The 20,404-nt window shown below is 44.2% G+C and overlaps 1 protein-coding gene and 1 long non-coding RNA gene across 9 annotated transcripts; one reads left to right on the top strand and one right to left on the bottom strand.

Annotated features, from left to right (window-relative positions):
• Positions 1-1,303: 1,303 nt before the first annotated feature.
• Positions 1,304-8,771, top strand: ZNF134 (zinc finger protein 134). Of its 8 annotated transcripts, none has more exons than XM_032612071.1 (4): positions 1,318-1,585; positions 4,229-4,340; positions 6,223-6,317; positions 6,978-8,771. In XM_032612071.1, exon 4 carries the CDS (start codon positions 7,079-7,081, stop codon positions 8,216-8,218), a length of 1,140 nt encoding a protein of 379 aa, XP_032467962.1. In that variant the 5' UTR covers positions 1,318-1,585; positions 4,229-4,340; positions 6,223-6,317; positions 6,978-7,078; the 3' UTR covers positions 8,219-8,771. The 8 variants fall into 8 exon arrangements, with proteins under 8 accessions (XP_032467967.1, XP_032467962.1, XP_032467963.1 ...); XM_032612072.1 differs by having other exon boundaries at positions 4,226-4,340; XM_032612076.1 differs by lacking the exon at positions 6,223-6,317 and having other exon boundaries at positions 1,304-1,585; positions 4,226-4,340.
• LOC116743544 lies at positions 7,465-19,533 on the bottom strand. Its single transcript, XR_004346809.1, has 2 exons — positions 18,135-19,533; positions 7,465-9,497 (listed from the first exon to the last, which is right to left on the bottom strand). It is a non-coding gene; the product is annotated as an uncharacterized LOC116743544 (long non-coding RNA).
• Between the last annotated feature and the right edge of the window lie 871 nt (positions 19,534-20,404).

Here is a 20,404-nt window from a genome sequence, read left to right as displayed (position 1 = left end):
TTAGGGCTTCCCTGGTGGTGTAGTGGTTGAGAGTCCGCCTGCCGATGCAGGGGACGTGGGTTCGTGCCTGGTCTGGGAAGACCCCACATGCCATGGAACGGCTAGGCCCGTGAGCACGGCTGCTGAGCCTGAGCGTCCAGAGCCTGTGCTCCGCAACGGGAGAGGCCACAACAGTGAGAGGCCTGCGTACCGCAAAAAAAAAAAAAAGAAAAGAAATTATGTATTTAGGCTGCATTAGGTCTTACTTGCAGCATGTGGGATCTTTAGTTGTGGCACATGTGTGGGATCTAGTTCCCCAGCCAGGGATGGAACCCAGGCCCCCTGTATTGGCAGCGTGGAGTCTTACCCACTGGACCAGCATGGAAGTCCCTCTGACCTCTTTTTTTTTTTTCTATAAATTTACTTATTTATTTTGGCAGCCTTCTCATTGTGGTAGCTTCTCTTGTTGCAGAACATGGGCTCTAGGCGCGTGGGCTTCAGTAGTTGTGGCTCACAAGCTCTAGAGCGCAGGCTCAGTAGTTGTGGTGCTCGGGCTTAGTTGCTCCATGGCATGCGGGATCTTCCTGGACCAGGGCTCGAACTTGTGTCCCCTGAATTGGCAGGATGATTCTTAACCACTGTGCCATCAGAGAAGTCCCTGACCTCCTTTTTAAAACTCCCTTCCTCACTCACCTAATTCCATGGGCATGAGCACCTGGCTTTGCTTAGGACATGACACTGGCTGATACAGTTCTTGGATATGCACAAAAATGCCACATGACTTAATTAATCATTTTTCAAGTCTTGCCTGAAGTATCCATGAGGTTTCTCATTACTACTCTATTTAATATTACACCGTCTCATTCCCTGCTCTTCCCCGAAATCCAGCTTTTTTCCCCAAAGGCACCTATCATCATACAGCATATCGTATAATTTACTTATTTTTTCATATTTGCATCTTTGCTTCTCTCTTCCATCTGTAAGTATTTTAAAAACAAGGAAATATGAGTGGACTCAAAGTGACATTTGATGTGGTGTGTCCATTAGGTTTTGTAGCTTTGGGGAGTATCTGAGAGAACATTTCTAAACATTTCTTCGATCCTTGCAGTGTACACTACACGGAAACTGGGCGATGGCTTCTTAAGAAGAGTGAAGCTCCGCCCGGTCCTCGGAGCCGCGAGGCCCCAGCGTCCCTTGTGGTTCCACGCGAGGGCGTCAACGAGTCGCTGCGGCCGATGGCTCAGCGGGAACTACATTACCCAGAAGCCCGTGCGCCGCGCAGCGGCGGCACTGTGGTATTTCCGTACGTGCGGAAGTCTTCTGGGAGGGACTTCCGGTATCTTCGCGGCGGACATTTTGTTGGCTCTTGGTCTACCCATCAGAGCATAACATCGGGAGCTGTGGGTCGAGTCAGAGGTGACGGAAAGTGAGAAGGCGCGAGAGGCTACCCTGTCCTCGATGCAGAGTGGCTCGGTGGTGGCAGCGCTCGCGAGAATTCCGCCGCCTGGCCGAGCGACGGCTATGCCCGGTTTCCGACCTGGGATCCCTCCCGAATCTGTGTGGTCCAGACTGTGATGGCGGCGGCCTTGGGGACGGACTGGCTTAGGTGGGTGCTGCGTTCCCCGGATCTTGACGCGTCCCTCCCCCCACCTTCGAATCGTAGGACCCCGAGTGGTCACTATTGAGGCTCTTTTGGTCCAGACTCCAGGGCGTATGCGGATGGAGCCGCCATTTCTTTTTTTTTTTTTTTTTGCGGTACGTGGGCCTCTCACTCTTGTGGCCTCTCCTGTTGCGGAGCACAGGCTTCGGACGCGCAGGCTCAGCGGCCATGGTTCACAGGCCTAGCCGCTCCGCGGCATGTGGGATCTTCCCGGACCGGGGCACGAACCCGTGTCCCTTGTATCGGCAGGCGGACTCTTAACCACTGCGCCACCTGGGAAGCCCAAGCCGCCATTTCTAATAGCCAGTGTGGTGAGACGTTTAAGAGTGGTACCCCGCTGAGCCACTAGCGGAAGCAAAGATTTGGGGTTGTCACTGAGTCGGGAACTTTCGGGAAACTGGGGTGTTCACATCTTAAGGAAGCAGAGAGTGTGAGTAGTAATGCTTGGAACGTCACGGTGAGGTGAGTGCTTTCATTAGGAGGACGTTGGGAGCCGTGGAGGAACATGACGTGATCAGGGATTTTTAAAAGTATTCCCAAAGCTCAGGGGAAAACAAACTAGGGTGGGGTGGAGATGATGAGGATGGAGGCAGGGAGACCGGTGAGGAGGCCACAAACTCCAGGAACGTTGTGTTGGTGACTGTACCAGAACAGTGGCAGGGGAGGGATTGGGACTGGATAAATCATTAAATTCTGGAGAGATTTTAAAGATAGAACCAACAGAATTTTCTGGTGTGTTAGATACGGCTGTGAGTGAAAAAGGGATGTGAAGGACCACCCAAGTTTTGTTTTGTTTTTCCCTGAACATCTGAAAGAATGGAAATGGGTAAGTTGGACGAGGGAAGCACCTTTCAGGGGGAACAGGAGTTGAACTTAGGACATGGTAAATCCATAGTGTTTCACAGTATTGGCGTTACATAAGCATTTGGATATGCTGGTCTGGAGTTCTGCATAACAAGCTGGGCTGGAGACCTCTGAGGAGTGAGGTCTTATCAAAGCCTGGAGATGAGATTTAGGGGGAGAATGTTAAGGTTGTTATTTTATGTGGTCCCTGAGGTGAATAAGTACAGGGAAAAGGGGTGGACGTCCCTGAGATTTCCTCCAGAAAGGAGAGGTCCTGGAATATGAAAGGGTTATGGGTGGTGTCAGCAGGAGAGAGAGGGCTGTAGCGTATTAGGAACCTGACCTGAGATGGAGAGCAAGGTGTAAGGTGCTATAAATTTGTCACTCTGTGGACTCAGCATGCCCCTCTGTGGAGCCGAGGAAAAGTCAGCCAGGCTAGTGGAGCAGCCCCACCCCAATCCAGGGCACTGTTACATCAGTTCCCTGACTTATCAGGTGAGGAGAGATGATGAACACCTCTAATGAAGGGCCACCAGCATGCTCACCTTCAGAGGAATATATACCAGGTAGGCCGGTTTGGTGAAAGGATCTAGTGTATACCTGGCAAGTATACGTTAGCAGGCAGTTAAAAATTAAAAATATTTAGGTATGATAAATTTATACCACTGCTTAAATGATTGAAAAAGTTGTCTCTAAGTATTTGATTACAATGAAAAGTCTTAAATATCAAGTTTTATTAAAGACTTAAAAACAAACCCAAAACTTACAAGAACCTATTATGTACTTCATTCAAGCCAAAAACTGTTAAGAATGTGGATGGTAAAAGTTATTTCAAAGGTACTTGGCGCCTACTAACACGTCTGATACAGACAGCCCTATTAGGTGGATACCACCATTATCCCTGCTTTGTACGTGAGAACACAGAGAAATCTTGGATCATGGTTACATAGCTGGTAGGAGGCAGCACTAAGGTCTGAGTATCTTAAGTTAGACAATCTGAAATCATCCTCACCAAAGGGCAAGGTAGGGGTGAGAGGAACAGTTGTCTTTGAGATCGCACTGTGGTAACCTGCCACTCCCAGCTCCCTCTTCCTGCCAGATTGCTGTGGTGGCAGAAGTGATTAAGATCCCTGCATAGGTGAGTGCAAAGTGTACAGGTCCTCAGTCAACCATGATCTTGGCAACGCATTATGGCAGATAATGGTGTCTTGGGAATCTTGGCCTACCCTTCTGCCTGCCATTGGGTTTGGGGATCCTGGTGTCACCAGAGGCCTTGTGCCCTGCAAACTATTCTGGAATTATATGGAAGGGTTTCCATTTTCAGCAAGTAATGGGAAGAAGTATGGAACAGTGCCCATGGGAACCATCATATGCAAATACATCACTTGAGACTGAACTGGTCATTTTCGGGGAACTTTAGTTCTCCATTATGTCTAGTGATCAGAGAGTAGGGGACAGGTTTCAGCTCTGAAATGGCAGCCTGTGGAGCTGGGCTTCTGTTCTGAAAGTGGTGGGACCCATGGAAAGTTTGGACCAGAGAAGGGAGTGATCTTATTCTGGTCAGGGTTTCTCTGGCTGCACAGTGAAGAAAAGACTATGGGGGTAGTAAAGAGGACTGCTGATGATGGCTGGGCCAGAGTGGTGACTACAGGGGTAAGAGACAAGTGCTTGGATTCTGGTGGGGTTTGTTTGTTTTTATTTATTTATTTATTTATTTATTTATTTTTGTTTTTATTTTTAAAGTAGGACCAACCAGATTTTCTGATGTGGAGTGTGAGAGAAAGATCGGAAAGTCAGAGATGACCCCACTGTTTTTTGCCTGAGAAGACAAAGTTGGTGGTGAGAGTAACTTTCAGAGGTAATATCCAGAGTTAGGTTTTGATCATGTTGAATCTGCAGTGGTCCAAAGGCATCTGAGTTGACATATCAAGTGGACAGCTGGACACATGGGTATGGAGTTCAGAGGAGGGATTCAAGTTGGAGACATCCACAAGGTGACAGCCAGTATGTGATTAGGGTAGAGCTGTGTATCAGATTTAGAGAGAGAGAACCTTTATGTCATGGTGGCAGTGCCTTTGGGGGTCTGGAAAGGAAGTGGGCACAGTGGAGTAGAAGTAAGAGTTACCTTAGAGGCAAGAAAAGGGAGGTTAGTGTCCACAGTGAGCAGGGAAAATAGGATCTAGCAGTTGATGAAAGGGAGAAAGTAGACATGAGATGAATTCTGAGGTAAAGCAGTAATAGAGATGACATGAAAGACCAAAGCTGGTCCTTCTTCCCCTCTCCGTGTGCTTTTCAGGTTTTTGTGGTGACCTTTGGTGGGGACTGGGGAGTTTTAGTTGAGCTGGTAGGTTAGTTCAGAGCTAAATTGGGTCAGCTGCAGAGTCACTATGCTTGGGGTAGAAGGCCAGTGGGTATGGGCTTTGAATGAGAGTTTAGTGGTAAGTGTTAAGCCTGTGACTGATGAGGGTATAGCATCCCCAGCATTCAGTAGCAAGGTGGAAAAGGTCTGGCTTTATCTCATAATCTGCATGTGCTTCTGAATTGCTGAAGTTTAATCAAGGAAGGAAGAAATTAAAAGCTGAGTTTGGAAATACCTATGGCAGTGGAGGCTGTTAACTGGCGATGGATGTAACCCTGGATGCATTAACCAAGCATTCTCTGGATGCCACGTGCAGGTTTACATCTGGGAGGTACCTACTTTGGGAGCCTCCTTAGATAACGAGGGAGGTGTGGTCTAAAGAGTGATGTGTCCATGGAGATGGAATCTGAATTCATGGCCTGGGGGCTCAGGTACTGAGGGATTTAAGGGGAACGTGGAGGTCAAATTTGTGTATGAGAGGCATAATCTCTGGATCCCATGGGATCTAGCTGGCTGGAGAAGGGTTGGTTCCTGCCTGCCAGGCCCAGACTATACAGGGTGTCTATCTGTCCACTTGCTTTTTGTTCTAGGCTGGGTGAAATGATTAATGGAAAATGAGGAAAGAGGAGGCATCAATTACACCAGGGCCTGCTGTATTGTTTTGCGTTGGGGAGCTGGGGAGGAATGTGAAATTGTGGTGGATACACTGGGAATCCTGGGGAGAGAGGCTACCCTTGTGCTCTTGTGCTGTTCATGTAGGATCATGTGACTTTTGAGGGTGTGTTTGTGTATTTTTCCTGGGAGCAATGGGGACCTCTTGATAAAGCTCAGAGACTCTCATATCACAATGCAGTGCCTTCTATGCTTTGCTCTTATGGTTTTCCTGGGTAAGGCCCTGCATATCCCAGTTTTCTGGGCTATGTTCTGCTCTTCCTGTTTTTCCCCTAGAAGTTGTGATTTCCTTCCTATAGCTGGACCGTGAGCACTCCCTCACATACATCCTCTGGGTGCCAGGTCTTGGCTGGGTATGCTCCCTATGCTTTCTGACTTCTGTTGCCCCAAAATTACCAGGAAGGATTTGAAGGTCAAGAGTCTTATGGTCAGCCCAGTGGATACTACCCTGCCTGGATTCTTCCTGGGTGGATGGCTCTGTCTACATTCATGATGCCTTTTTGCTCCAGATTATGTCCCCTTTCTTTAATTGACATTCCCTTGGGCCTGTCTCTATCATGAATTACAGTTATGGTCACTGATTGTGGGGCCCATAGATTTTTCCTTTAAGGTTTTCAATTTGTATTTAATCTCTCCTGGGTGGGCTACCCTGGGCCATTGCTTTCCTCTTCGCTTGCCCTGTCTTTCCTGTGTGACTTGTATCTTCTAGATCCTCTGTGGTTGCTGAACTGTAGCAGGGGAAAGATGAGTGCCTGATTGAGAGGTCCTGACTAGCCACAGCAAAAGAGACATGGACAGGCCCTGGTGAGTGGGAGTCTGGGCAGGATATAACTTCAAGGATGGGTTCAAATAGCAACAGAAACCTGTCCTATGCCCACTGCTGTTTGGTGCCCAGGCTATAGGCCATACCTTATTTCTCTTTTCCTCCGCATTCTGGACTCTTTACATACTTTTCACTTCTATTCTGATCTGTGACCCAGGCCTGCCCACCCCACTCATCAGTGCTCTCTACTGCTCCCTCTGTGGTGCTGTCATCTGTTGGACAATGTTAATGTGTCATAAAACATAAGCATGTACTTAAATAGTTTTTGAATACCAGTTACTCATTTTAAATCACATTTTCTGGGCCTGGACATAACATTTCTGGATAGTACTCACCTGTCACCAATAGTCAAGGCCCTTCTAAAAGTCATCTGCAAGGTGTGAGTTGGAGATCTTGCCTGCCTCTTCTCTCTCAGCTACACCCCATCCTGTGTCTTTGCTGTAAGGCCTTCCCCATTCTGTGACCCAGAGTCCAGTACCGCACAGCAGCTCTTTCTTTAACCTAATCCCAAAGCTGCTGTCCTGCCAGCAACCCTATGGACTCAATCCTGGGTATGCTAGATGCTAGATACACATTTGTGATGGGATTGCCCACTCCCACTGAAGACAGCATGCTGTTCAGCAGCATTTTTCTGCTTTCAGGTTGTTGGCATGGAGTGGAGAATGAAGAGGCACCTTCTGAGCAGAGTGTTTCTGTAGCAGTGTCACACGTTCATACTTTCAAGGCAGATTCATCAACCCAGATGGCTCACCCTTGTGACTTATGTGGCCCAATCTTGAAAGATATTTTGCACCTGGATGAACACCAAGAAACACACCATGGACTGAAACCTTACACGTGTGGGGCATGTGGGAAACAATTCTGGTTCAGTGTAAACTTTGACCAGCACCAGAAGCTGTACAATGTAGAGAAAGTCTTAAGAGGAGACAAAGGCAAGACCTCATTTGTGAAGAACTGTAGGGCCTGTGAAGAACCTCACCTGTCAGAGAAGCCCTTTGCATGTGAGGAGGAGCAGAAGAACTTCCAGACCAGTTTGGGCAGTCACCAGCAAAAGGCCACCCACAGCAAGAGGAAAACAAGGAGCACTGAGAGTGGGGAGGTCTATCACATTAGACAAATGCATTACAAGTGCAGCGAATGTGGGAAAGCTTTCAGTCGCAAAGATACACTTGTCCAGCACCAGAGAATCCATACTGGAGAAAAGCCTTATGAGTGCAATGAATGTGGGAAAGCGTTCAGCCGCAAAGCCACACTTGTCCAGCACCAGAGAATCCACACAGGAGAAAGGCCTTATGAGTGCAGTGAATGTGGAAAAGCCTTTAGCCGCAAGGACAACCTTACTCAGCACAAAAGAATTCACACTGGAGAAATGCCTTATAAGTGTGGCGAATGTGGCAAATACTTCAGCCATCACTCCAACCTAATTGTACACCAGAGAGTTCACAATGGAGCAAGGCCTTATAAGTGCCACAATTGTGGGAAAGTCTTTAGACACAAATCCACACTTGTTCAGCATGAGAGTATCCACAGTGGAGAAAATCCTTATGTTTGCAGTGAATGTGGGAAATCGTTTGGCCACAAATATACCCTTATTAAACACCAGAGAATTCATACTGAGGCAAGGCCTTTTGAGTGCACTGAATGTGGGAAATTTTTTAGTCGAAGCTCTGACTTTATTGCACACCAGAGAGTTCACACAGGTGAAAGGCCTTTTGTGTGCAGCAAATGTGGGAAAGATTTCATCAGAACCTCCCACCTTGTTCGGCACCAAAAAGTTCACACTGGAGAAAGGCCATATGAATGCAATGAATGTGGGAAATCGTATAGCTTAAGCTCCCATCTCATTAGGCACCAGAAAGTTCACACTGCCGGAAGGCTTTAGGAGTGCTTCCAACACAACAGAACGCATGGCGAGGAGCTCTGTGTCTGCCTTTAGAGAGGGAGACATCAATCGTGTCGAACCACATATATCTGGACATTAATACTGTGGAGTATTTTATGAATGCCAGGTGCAGGGGAAGCTTTCAGAAGCTATGTTGCACTTTCAGACCTGCTCAGGTTCCTTGCCAAATTTGTTAGTGCCTGTGGCTGAAACCATCTCAACTCAACCAGCTTAATTACCCTAATATTTTTAGGGGAGGCAGAACTTCATGCTCTCTTCAATCCCTGGAGGAAATTATAAGAAATCTGAATTAAATGGTGGTCCTCATTTGCTTCCTTATGACCGTAAAAGGTATGGACATGATCCACCTTTAGCCAAGATGATCTAAGCTGTGCTCTGGTAGCAGAAAAGGTTTACTTTATTCATGGACATTGTTGGTCTCATGTGATACTTGTGATGAATTTTTCCAGCCTCCAAGTCACCCAGGCTGGATAACTACTTGACTCATGTTGCTCTGGTTTGTATGGTAATAAATACCTTATTATTTAAGCCACCTTTAATCTCAGAGGTTCTTTTTAGTTGTCTGGAGTGGTTTAGAATCCATTAGACTCTGCCAAACTGAAGAGGTAAACTGTTTGTGGTGGGCTCCCAACTGTGTGCCTCAAATAGAACAGGTTGGCAGAGAACAGTTCTCAGTCCAATCTTGGTGTTAATTTCCATTGCTGACAAAAGCTTGGGTGAGAATTCAGGGCTTTGTGGGCCTGATTTTGTCTAGATTTCAGAGTTATTCGAGGGTCCAGACATCACCTTGAGAAGGGTGGTATTGTAACAACCTACAACATGTTTGGGAGCAGCATGGCTTCAGTGTCTTGTTTTCACCATATATGCCACATTCCCTGGCACTGTTGAGGGGCAGCTGTTCCTCAGGACCTGCCAAGTGCCATATGCCCTGAAGGCCAGAATCTGGTACAGGAGTCACTGGCTGTAAGACTTACTGTGTCCAGGAAGGAAACAAAATTGATGCAGAAACACTGGGTGTGAATAATTGGGATTGGAGAGACTGCTGCAAACGAGAATGGGTGTGCCCATGCTAAAAACACATCCATAAACATTCAAGTCACTATCGCTGGATGAGATCATGTATGGAGATTGTCATGCTCTCTGGGGCTGTCTCATTCTTATGACCAGGGTCAGTGGCAGAGCAAAGAATGTAGTTTTCCTCAATTTCTGTGCCTCCTTGGGCTCTTCAGCTGATGCTGCATGGGCAGGAATCCTGGGACTGAGAATAGAACTGTAGTCAACATGCAGTATACTGCCCACACTGTACAGTTTGGTAAGCCTTAATATATGTATACACATTTGAAATCGTCTAGTCATGATATTGGATATATCCATCACCCTTTCTCAGTGCCTTTCCTAATACTTTACCTACCACCCCTAAGCAACCATTGATTGACTTTCAGTATAGATAAATTTGCCTTTTCTAGAATTTTATTTAAGTGGAACCTTAAAAGTTTACTTCTGTCTGCTGTCTTGCAACATGATTATTTTGAGAATCATCTATAGCTCATTCTCTTTATTGCTGAGTAATGTTCTATATGGATATACCACACCATATCAATATATCTTAAATGATATTTGGAGTTCCCCCGCCCAGATTCTAAATATAAAAATAAAGCTGCTGCAAATATTCATGTGCAAGTCTTTTTATGGACATTTAGCTGAGGACATTTCTAAAAAGTATTGAAAGTTGTGGCCTCGTTTCTTCTTACTGATTATAGTAAAATGTGATAGGGAAAAGTAAATATAGGGAAGACGTGAAAAACAGAAAAGACCCAAGACTTGATGATTTGGGAAATTCTCAGCAAATTTTTTTTTTTTAAAGACCTTTTTTTTTTTTTTTAATTTATTTTTGGCTGCCTTGGGTCTTCATTGCTGCGTGCGGGCTTTCTCTAGTTCAGGTGAGTGGGGGCTACTCTTCATTGCAGTGTGCAGTCTTCTTACTGCGATGGCTTCTCTTGTTGTGGAGCATTGGCTCTAGGTGTGTGGGCTTCAGTGTTTGTGGCACGTGGGCTCAAGTTGTGGCTCATGCGCTCTAAGCCCGTGCGCCACAACTACTGAGCCTGAGCTCTAGAGCCTGCAAGCCACAACTGCTGAGTCCAGGTGCCACAACTACTGAAGCCTGCGCACCTAGAGCCCGTGTTCCACAAGAGAATCCAGGACAATGAGAAGCCCGCAGACTGTGATGAAGAGTAGACCCCACTCACTCCAATTAGAGAAAGCCCATGCACAGCAACGAAGACCCAATGCAGCCATCCATAGATAAATAAATACATAAACCATGCCCTTTGATTTAAAAAAAAAAAAAAAAATTTAAAAACCAAAGTAGGCAAAAGGAAGGAAAGGATAAAGAGCAGAAATTAATAGAATAGGTAATAGAAAAATCAGTGAACTCCAAAACTCCTTCAGATCAAGAGAATTGATAGATCTCTAGGTAGATTGATCAGAAAAAAAGAAAAAATTACCAATACGAAGAATGAAAGATGGGATGGCACTAAAGACATTAAAAGGATTATATGTGATATTTATTTATTTTGTTGCACCAGGTCTTAGTTGTGGCAGGCAGCTTCCTTAGTTGCAGCATGCAGACTCTTAGTTGCGACATACATGTGGGATCTAGTTCCCTGACCAGGGATCAAACCCAGGCCCCCTACCTTGGGGGCATGGAGTCTTAACCACTGCGCCACCAGGGAAGTCCCTATATGTGATATTTTAAACACTTTCCAACAACTCTACAAAAACCAGAAATTGAGAAAAAATTTTCTTGAAATACTCCAACTACTCAGGTTCACTGAGGAAGAAATGAGTAATCTCAAGTGCCCTCTATTATAGATATTGAATTGGTAGTTTAAAACTTTCCTACTATGATTTCATGCCAAGATGACTAATGACTTCTAGACATTTAAGGAAGGAATAATTCCAATTCCACTCAAATTATTTTTTTTAAGATGGAAGTCTTCTCAGCTAGTTTTGTGAGATTAGCTTTAACTTGATACCAAAATCAGGCAGTACTGTTAATAGCAAACTGCAGACCAACACCCACATGTACATAGATGAAAAACATCCTTAACAAAATATTAGGAAATTCAAAACCCTGTCATAATTTGGGATAAAAATGATCATCTTTCAGGTGATTAAAGATGCAATTTACTGTGAAAACATGGTAATACAATACCTGCATGTACCAAAACAGCTTCACGTGGGAAAAGCACAAGGGATAGAACTTCCTGGAGAAAATGACCAATCTGGATCTGACCCTGTGGTTGATCAGATCTCGTTTAATATGAACCACTGATGCTCTGTTTTTTTTGTTTTACAAACTGCATTGTAAATACTGTCTTTTCTGTAAACAATAGTCTGCCTACTCCTTGGCCAAATATGCTCCTTGCTTCTTTCATGTCTCTTACTTTTGTGTGACAGTTTTTCAAGAGACTTTTCTATACTCCGTTTTCCTATCCTGAACTCTTGTTTCTGTGGGATCTCACCCTGTCTTATAACTGATATACCATCTAACAGTTCTCAAATGGATGTATTCAGCCAAGTTACTTCTCCCAAATTTCAGATTTGTACCTAATTCCTACTGGACATTATCCTTAGATGTCTGGCAGTTACCTGAGACTGAATAGGTTCATAACTAAGCTCCTCCTTTTATTTTTCCAAATCTTGACTTTATTTGTTTGTTTTTTTTTTTTGCAGTACGCGAGTGTCTTACTCTTGTGGCCTCTCCCATTGCAGAGCACAGGCTCTGGACGTGCAGGCTCAGCGGCGATGGCTCACGGGCCTACCTGCTCCACGGCATGAGGGATCTTCTCAGACCGGGGCACGAACCCATGTCCCCTGCATCAGCAGGTGGACTCTCAACTACTGCGCCACCAGGGAAGCCCTTGACTTTATTTTTTAATATAGAAAATTTACTTTTGGAAGCCAACACTAATTTTCCCCCTAACATAATTCTTTACCTGTTAAAATAAAGTACTGAGACTTCCCTGCCAGTCCAGTGGTTAATACTTGGCCTTCCAATGCAGGGGGTGCAAGTTCAATCCCTGGTTGGGGAGTTAAGATCCCACATGCCTCAGGGCCAAAAAACCAAAACATAAAACAGAAGCATATTGTAACAAATTCAATAGACTTAAAGTACTAATTCTATATACATCACATGTACCATACAAAAATGTATCCAAAGTTTCTATTTCCCTAAAAACGTACTCCAGGGGCTTCGCTGGCAGTCCACTGGTTAAGACTCTGCACTTCCACTGCCAAGGGCAGCGGTTTGATCCCTGGTCAGGGAACTATGATCCTGCAAGCCACGTGGTGTGCGCAAAAAGGAATAATAATAAAAAATTTAAAAAGTAATAAAAACCTACTCCAACTTCAACCTCCCCTATTTATTTCAAGAGCACCTCATATTCCAGTTGTCCAGGCAAAAATTCTCAGATTCATCCTCGAAGCCTCTGTTTCTCTCCTCACGTCTATCACATAGGAGTCCTGTTGCCTTCACCTTCCAAAGCTACCAGGGTTTGACTACTTTTCATCATCCACCCTGCTCCCTCCAAGTCACAACCACCATCATCTCACACTCAGAATCTTCTACATGGTTTCTGTGCTTCCACCTAGCCCCTTCCACAGCATTTAAAAAAATTTATTGGGGCTTCCCTGGTGGCGCAGTGGTTGAGAGTCCGCCTGCCGATGCAGGGGACATGGGTTCATGCCCCGGTCTGGGAAGATCCCACGTGCCGCGGAGCGGCTGGGTCCGTGAGACATAGCCGCTGAGCCTGCGCGTCCAGAGCCTGTGCTCCGCAACAGGAGAGGCCACAGCAGTGAGAGGCTCATGTACCACAAAAAAAAAAAAAAAAAAATTTATTTATTATTTAAATTTTGGCTGCGTTGGGTCTTCGTTGTGCATGGGCTTTCTCTAGTTGCGTAGAGCAGAGGCTACTCTTCGTTGCGGTGCATGGGCTTCTCATTGCAGTGGCTTCTCTTGTTGCAGAGCACGGGCTCTAGGCACACAGGCTTCAGAAGTTGTGGCACGTGGGCTCAGGAGTTGTGGCTCATGGGCTCTAGAGCACAGGCTCAGTAATTGTGGTACATGGGATTAGCTGCTCCACAGCATGTGGGATCTTCCCGGACCAGGGATCGAACCTGTGTCCCCTGCATTGGCAGGCGGATTCTTGACCACTGCACAACCAGGGAAGTTCCCTGCACCCTGATTTTTATTGCAATTAAAATACATTTTGATGATAACTCCATAGCAGTGTAGATAATTTCCAGATTAATCTGTTACAGCTGCAAAGTTTTACAGTCTGTGTATATGGCAGAGTATGTCTGCTGGTACCCTACTTTTACATTGTTTTCAGAACTGTGGTTTTACATAAAGTACTTCAATAATAATAATAATAAAACCTTTGCTTTCATAAAGACATTCTCAGGTTTTTTGTTTTAAATTTTATTTATTGGCGGCACCAGGTCTTCGTTGCTGTGCACAGGCTTTCTCTCTAGTTGCAGTGAGCAGGGGCTACTCTTCATTGTCATACGTGGGCTTCTCACTGTGATGGCTTTGCTTGTTGTGGAGCACAGACTCTAAGTGCGTGGATTTCAGTAGTTGTGGCTTGCAGGCTCTAGAGCACAGGCTTAGTAGTTATGGTGCACGGGCTTAGTTGCTCCACGTCATGAAGGATCTTCCCGGACCAGAGATCAAACCCGTGTCCCCTGCATTGGCAGGCGGATTCTTAACCACTGAGCCACCAGGGAAGCCCTCAGTTTGCTTTTAATGTCAGGTTAAGCATTGAACACTTTTGGGAATAAGATTTAATATAGTCTTTCTTTTCTTTTTCAGATTCTTCTGACTACAATTAAACATTATCCCTCAGGTACTAATGTGATGGTTTCTACTAACCTAGACTGGGTGATTATCTTCCTCACTCAGATGAAAGTTGGGATCCTGGGTAACTCCTCACTTCTTTGCTTTTATACTTTCACTTTGATCACTGGATGAAGTCTCAGACCCACAGAACAAATCCCCAACTAACTCGTCCTAGCCAACTGCTTAGTTCTTTTCTCCAAAGGGATCCCTCAGGAAATGACAGTGTTTGGACTGAAATATTTCCTGGTCGTTACTGGATATAAACTTGTGTTCTATTTTCATAGAGTAGCCAGAGGGGTTTCCCTCAGCACTACCAGCCTCCTTGGTGGCTTCCTGAGGGGAGGGGGAAGCTGGGGCAAAGTGAGAGTAGCATCGACATATATACACTACCAAATGTAAAACAGATAGCTAGTGGGAAGCAGCAGCATAGCACAGGGAGATCAGTTCGGTGCTTTGTGATGACCAAGAGGGGTGGGATAGGGAGGATTGGAGGGAGGCTCAAGAGGGAGGGGATATGGGGGTATATGTATACATATGGCTGATTCACTTTGTTGTACAACAGAAACTAACACAGTATTGTGAAGCAATTATATTCCAATAAAGATATATTAAAAAAAAAACAGGGAAAAAAACAGGGCTTCCCTGGTGGCGCAGTGGTTGAGAGTCCGCCAGCAGATGCAGGGGACACGGGTTTGTGCCCCGGTACAGGAAGATCTCACATGCCATGGAGCGGCTAGGCCTGTGAGCCATGGCCGCTGATCCTGTGCGTCCAGAGCCTGTGCTCCACAACGGGAGAGGCCACAACAGTGAGAGGCCCGAGTACCGCAAAAAAACAAAACAAAACAAAACAACTTTGTCCCAGTAGCTCTAAGTGGATGGAGGTCAAAATTAGAATCCCAAAGTACACTGGCTTCTGCTGTTCCTCTCGCTGGATCCTGAATCTCCTAGTAAATGTGCATGTTGCTATAAAGGTGCATGGCCTAAGCAACACCAAAAATGTAAGTTTGGGAAAAGTATATGAATACTGTTCTGAGCCTACTCCAGACAAAATTACAAGCTCACTGCTGGCAAGGATAATATTTTTCATTGTGTTTTTGTGTCTCATGGTCTGGGCTAGTGGCTCCATGATCCTTGTCCTGCACAGACACAAGCAGCAAGTCCAACACATTCACAGCAACAGCCTCTCCCTGAGACCATCCCACGAGGCCAGAGCCACAGGCACCATCCCGATCTTGGTGAGCTTCTTTGTTTTACTTTATTTCTCTTTCCTCCATTTTGACTTTCTGTGTAGTCGTAAGTGTGAATCCTGCCCAATGGCTGGTGAACACATCTGTGTTCGTGGCTTTATGTTTCCCGACTCTCAGCTCCTTCGTGCTCATCACCCATGACACGCGTGTCTCTAAGTTACGCTTTGTGAAGATTGCTTTTTTCTTCATAGGGTGTAATATGTCCTCTACAGGGCACTAAGTTACCTGTTTCCTTCTTTATTCACATGCAAATATCTACCAAGTGCCAGTTCTCTGAGGTAGCACCGCTCAGTTTGTGGGATCTTAGTTCCTCAACCAGGGATAGAACCCATGCCCCCGGAATGGAAGCACAGTCCTAACCACTGGACTGGCAGGGAAGTCCCATCTCTGAGACAGTTTTTTTTGTTGTTTTTCTTTTTAATTAATTAATTTTTGGCTGTGTTGGGTCTTCGTTTCTATGCTAGGGCTTTCTCTAGTTGCGGCAAGCGGGAGCCACTCTTCATCACGGTGCATGGGCCTCTCACTATCGTGGAGCACAGGCTCCAGACGCACAGGCTCAGTAGCTGTGGCTCATGGGCCTAGTTGCTCGCAGCATGTGGGATCTTTCCAGACCAGGGCTCGAACCCATGTCCCCTGCATTGGCAGGCAGATTCTCAACCACTGCGCCACTAGGGAAGCCCCTGAGGCAGTTCTGATTAAGGTAATGTATTAAAAATTGAATTTAAAACAACAACAACAAAAAACAGAAACTGCCCTATTAGATTTAGCCAAATCGGGACCTATAGGTAAATAGTTACACAAAGACCGTGAACATAGTTTTACCACGTCCTTCAGGAATGACTGAGGATATTTAGAAATAGTATAAAACTTCCCTGGTGGCACAGTGGATAAGAATCTGCTTGCCACTGCAGGGGACACAGGTTTGAGCCCTGTTCTGGGAAGATCCCACATGCCACGGAGCAACTAAGCCTGTGTGCCACAACTACTGAGACTGCGCTCTAGAGCCTGTAAGCCACAACTACTGAAGCCCATGTGCCTAGAGCCCATGCTCCGCAAAAAGAGAAGCCACTGTAATGAGAAGTCCGCGCACCGCAACAAAGAATAGCACCCCCCCCCCCGCCCCTAGAGAAAGCCTACACACAGCAACGAAGACCCAACGCAGCCTAAATAAAGAAATTAAAAAAAACAGAAATAGTATCCCTGGTCAGGGAATTAAGATCCCACATGCCCATGCAGTGTGGGCCTCCGCCACCAAAAAATTTTACAAAAAAGTATTTCAATTTAAGATTTTATTTTACGTAAGATACTCAGGGATTTTATGGCACTTTTTTTTTTTTGGCTTTTCTATATTACCACTGGAATTACATTTCATTTTTCTTTTTTTTAAGTTTCTTTACTCAGTTTTATTCTCCTGCGGATATATAGGGGAGTCTTCCAAAGACTTCATGGGATATTCACAATTAACTGTGTGAGGCTGGAATTCCTCTATGTATTTCAAACAAAACATCCTATTGTATCAGATTGAATGCAGAGGCAAAATATTTCATTTCTTGAGAATGTATATACACACACGTGTATACAATTGTGCACCAAATTTTTCCACTATAAAGCTTGATCACACTATTTTGGGTTTACCTTTTCCATTTTTTTAATAGAAATTCATATATTCCCTAAAATTCTTGTTTTAAAAATTGAAGAATAGTTGATTTACAGTGTTGTGTTAGTTTCAGGTGTGTAGCAAAGTGATTCAGTTACACATACATGTTAATATGTATCTACTTTTTGGGATTCCTTTTTCTTATACGTTATTACAAAATATTGAGTATGTAGTTTCCTGTGCTATACAGTAGGTCCTGGTTGTTTATCCCTAATATTCTTTTTGCCTGTGAATACACAGTAGACAAAGAAGAATCCTTAATTCTCCCATTACTTCAAATCTCACAGGACTTAGGTTTGGGAGAGGGGTGGGTACTTTTTATGTCAAACCAACCCAAATGCTTTCCAGTTAGTAAACCAAGGTTGCCAGATGACATTTGCAGACTGCAAACATTGGGTCACTTTCTACTCCAATTCATAACTATAAAATGAAAATTGTGGTCTAGGGCTTGATCCCGCTCTGTTTAATCTCAGTTTACATGGGAACATGACGCACCCCTAGAGGAAACAATTCCTACCCTACCTTGATGGGATCCCCTCCCAGGCGAAACCACCTCAAAGTAACAGTAAATACTGACTTTGCTCAGACCCCTTCTTACTCAGTCCTTGCCACTCCTTGCTCCTATTTATCCTTTCCTTGTTCATTTTAGATTTTCCAGCAGCAACAAGATCTGCTCAAAAGAGATCTTAAAAACTCTCAGATGGGGACTTCCTGAGTGGTCTGTGGGTTAGATTCCTGGTCAGGGAGCTAGGATCCAACATGTCTCGGGGCCAAAAAAACCAAAACAGAAGCAATATTGTAACAAATTCAGTGAAGACTTTAAAAATGGTCCACATTAAAAAAAAAAAAAGGGACTTCCCTGGTGGCACAGTGGGTACGACTCCACACTCCCAATGCAGGGGGCCCAGTTTCAATCCCTGGTCAGGGAACTAGATCCCCCATGCATGCCACAACTATGAGTGCGCATGCCACAACTAAGGAGCCCACCTGCCACAATTAAGACCCGGTGCAACCAAATAAATAAAAAATTTTTTTTAAAAAAACCCTCTCAGATGTAATTCCTGTCAATTTGGAAAATCACACAAAACTTACCTGGTATTTGGAGATTAGTGAGGTGCCCTATAGTTTGCTCTTTTTTATCCTGTTAGATTCCAAGACACAGTACCAGGTTTTCAGGGTGTAATCAAAGCTCTTCCTCATGGTATAGGGATCACAACTCTCAGAATCACTTTTTTGAGAATCCTCAGTAAGGTAAGGCACTGCAGGAGACGCTGCTGTTACACATGCTGCGATGACCCTGGGAGTTTGTAGACTGTGAAGCAAAACGGAAATTCGATTAAGCCTGACAAATAATATTTAAAACTAATGAACTTAAATTTACGTTTAGTTACGTATGGAATGGACAACAGTAAAATGCATGAAGTCTTTCTCCCCTGCGAAAGATTCAGATTTGCACAGTTGTCCATAATATACAACATGCTTTTCACTGGGCATAAAGGTAGACCAACAAACTTGATTCTTCATCAAGTTGCTTCAGCCAGACCTTTAATTATTTTCTCAAAAAGGATCCCTCACACAATGGCAGCTTTTGGATTGAAATACTTCCTGTAAACTCTTCTATTTTCTCAGAGTGGCGGGAGGGGATGTCCCTCAACCCTATCTGCCTCTTAAGTGGCTTCCAGAGACACAAGAGAGGCCCCAATCCTCTATTTTTTAGGACATCATTTAATGGTTTTTCCTGATAGTGTTCCCTGTAGTGTATAATTCTTCGACATATAGTCGAAAATTTCCTGTATTATACCTTTGTATAAATGCAATCATATCTTATGGAATCTGTTTGGTCTAATTTCTTTTACACAATAAATCTCTGTAAGACTCATCCACGTCACTGCATGTTCTCTGTCTTACTCATTTTCACTGCTGTTAAGAATTCTATTGTCATAAATTATCTAGCCATTCTCCCGCTGCTGAGCCTTTGGGTTGCTTCCAGTTTGGGACAGGTACAACAATGATACTATACATGTTTTTGTCTACGTATTATAATGCATATAAGCAAATATTTTTCTAGGCTAGAAGTTCTCAAAACTTTTGATCTCAGAACACTTTTTAAACCCTTAAATGTAATTAAGAAATTCAAAGAGGTTTTGTTCATATGAATTATATCCATTGAGTGTTTTTTCCATTTAAAGATAAATCCCTCTGTAATCCATATGCAATCCATCTGCAATTGATTTTTTCCCCTATTTTATTGTGAAGGTTTCAAATAAACAGCAAAATAGAATAAATTTCATAAGGGACAGCTAGCTGTAAACTTAGCACCTGGATATGATCCTCTATCCACCCATAAATCCATCTTATTTTTTTATACATTCAAAGTAAATTACACACATCTGTACACTTCCCTTAAATAATTCAGCATGCTAATCATGGAGTTCAATATTTGTTTACAGTTTATTTATTTATTTATTTTGGCTTTGCTGTGCGGCTTGCAGGATCTTAGTTCCCCGACCAGGGATCGAACCCAGGCCCCCAGTAGCGGAAGCCCAGACTCTTAACCACTGGACTGCCAGGGAATTCCTAACAGTCCATCCTTTTGATATAAAATATAGATAGAGTGAAATCCTCTAATTGTAAATGGATATTTACCGAGTTATATAGAACATTACCATCACCTAGGGAGTCCTCTCATGCTCCTTCCCAGTCAGCCCTCACCCCCAGTCCTAAAGAAAACAATGGTTTGAATTTATTTTTCCACCAAAGATTAGGTTACTTATTACAACTCTATATAAATGGAATTATTTGGTATGTATTCTTGTTGGTAAGGCTCCTTTCTCTCAGCAGTTTTGAAATCCAGCCATATCAATGTAAATCATGGGTCCATCTCTCTCTCTTTTTTTTTTAACATTTTATTTATTTGACCGCACCATGCCACTTGTGGGATCTTAGTTCCCCAACCAGGGACTGAACCTGGGCCCTCGGCAGGGAAAGTGTGGAGTCCTAACAAGTGGACCACCAGGGAACTCCTGAGTTCATCTCTTTTCATTGCCAAGTGACAATGTGTTATTTGGACATATCACATTTGCTTCTCCATCATCCTGTATGTGTATGTGTGTATATCCACATATATGTACATATACACACACACATATATGATTTTTATTTTTAAATTTTAAAATAATTGTAGGTTCATATGAAATTGCAAAAAAAAAAAAGTGTACAGGGATGTCCCATGTACTTTTGTGCTGTTTTCTGCAATGGTAACAGTTTGTAAAGATGTACTAAAATATCAAGGATGGGGCTTCCCTGGTGGCGCAGTGGTGGAGAGTTTGCCTGCCGATGCAGGGGACACAGGTTCGTGCCCT

The sequence above is a fragment of the Phocoena sinus genome, chromosome 19, assembly GCF_008692025.1.
Source record: "Phocoena sinus isolate mPhoSin1 chromosome 19, mPhoSin1.pri, whole genome shotgun sequence".
In the NCBI taxonomy this organism is placed as follows: Eukaryota; Metazoa; Chordata; class Mammalia; order Artiodactyla; family Phocoenidae; genus Phocoena; species Phocoena sinus.
The sequence above is the reverse complement of the archived record's forward strand: the minus strand, read 5'-3'. Positions and strand labels throughout refer to the sequence as shown.

What these genes read in the sequence shown, in the direction of transcription:
- ZNF134 (XM_032612074.1), top strand. Translation starts at nt 6,872, where the DNA reads ATGGACTCAATCCTGGGTATGCTAGATGCTAGATACACATTTGTGATG.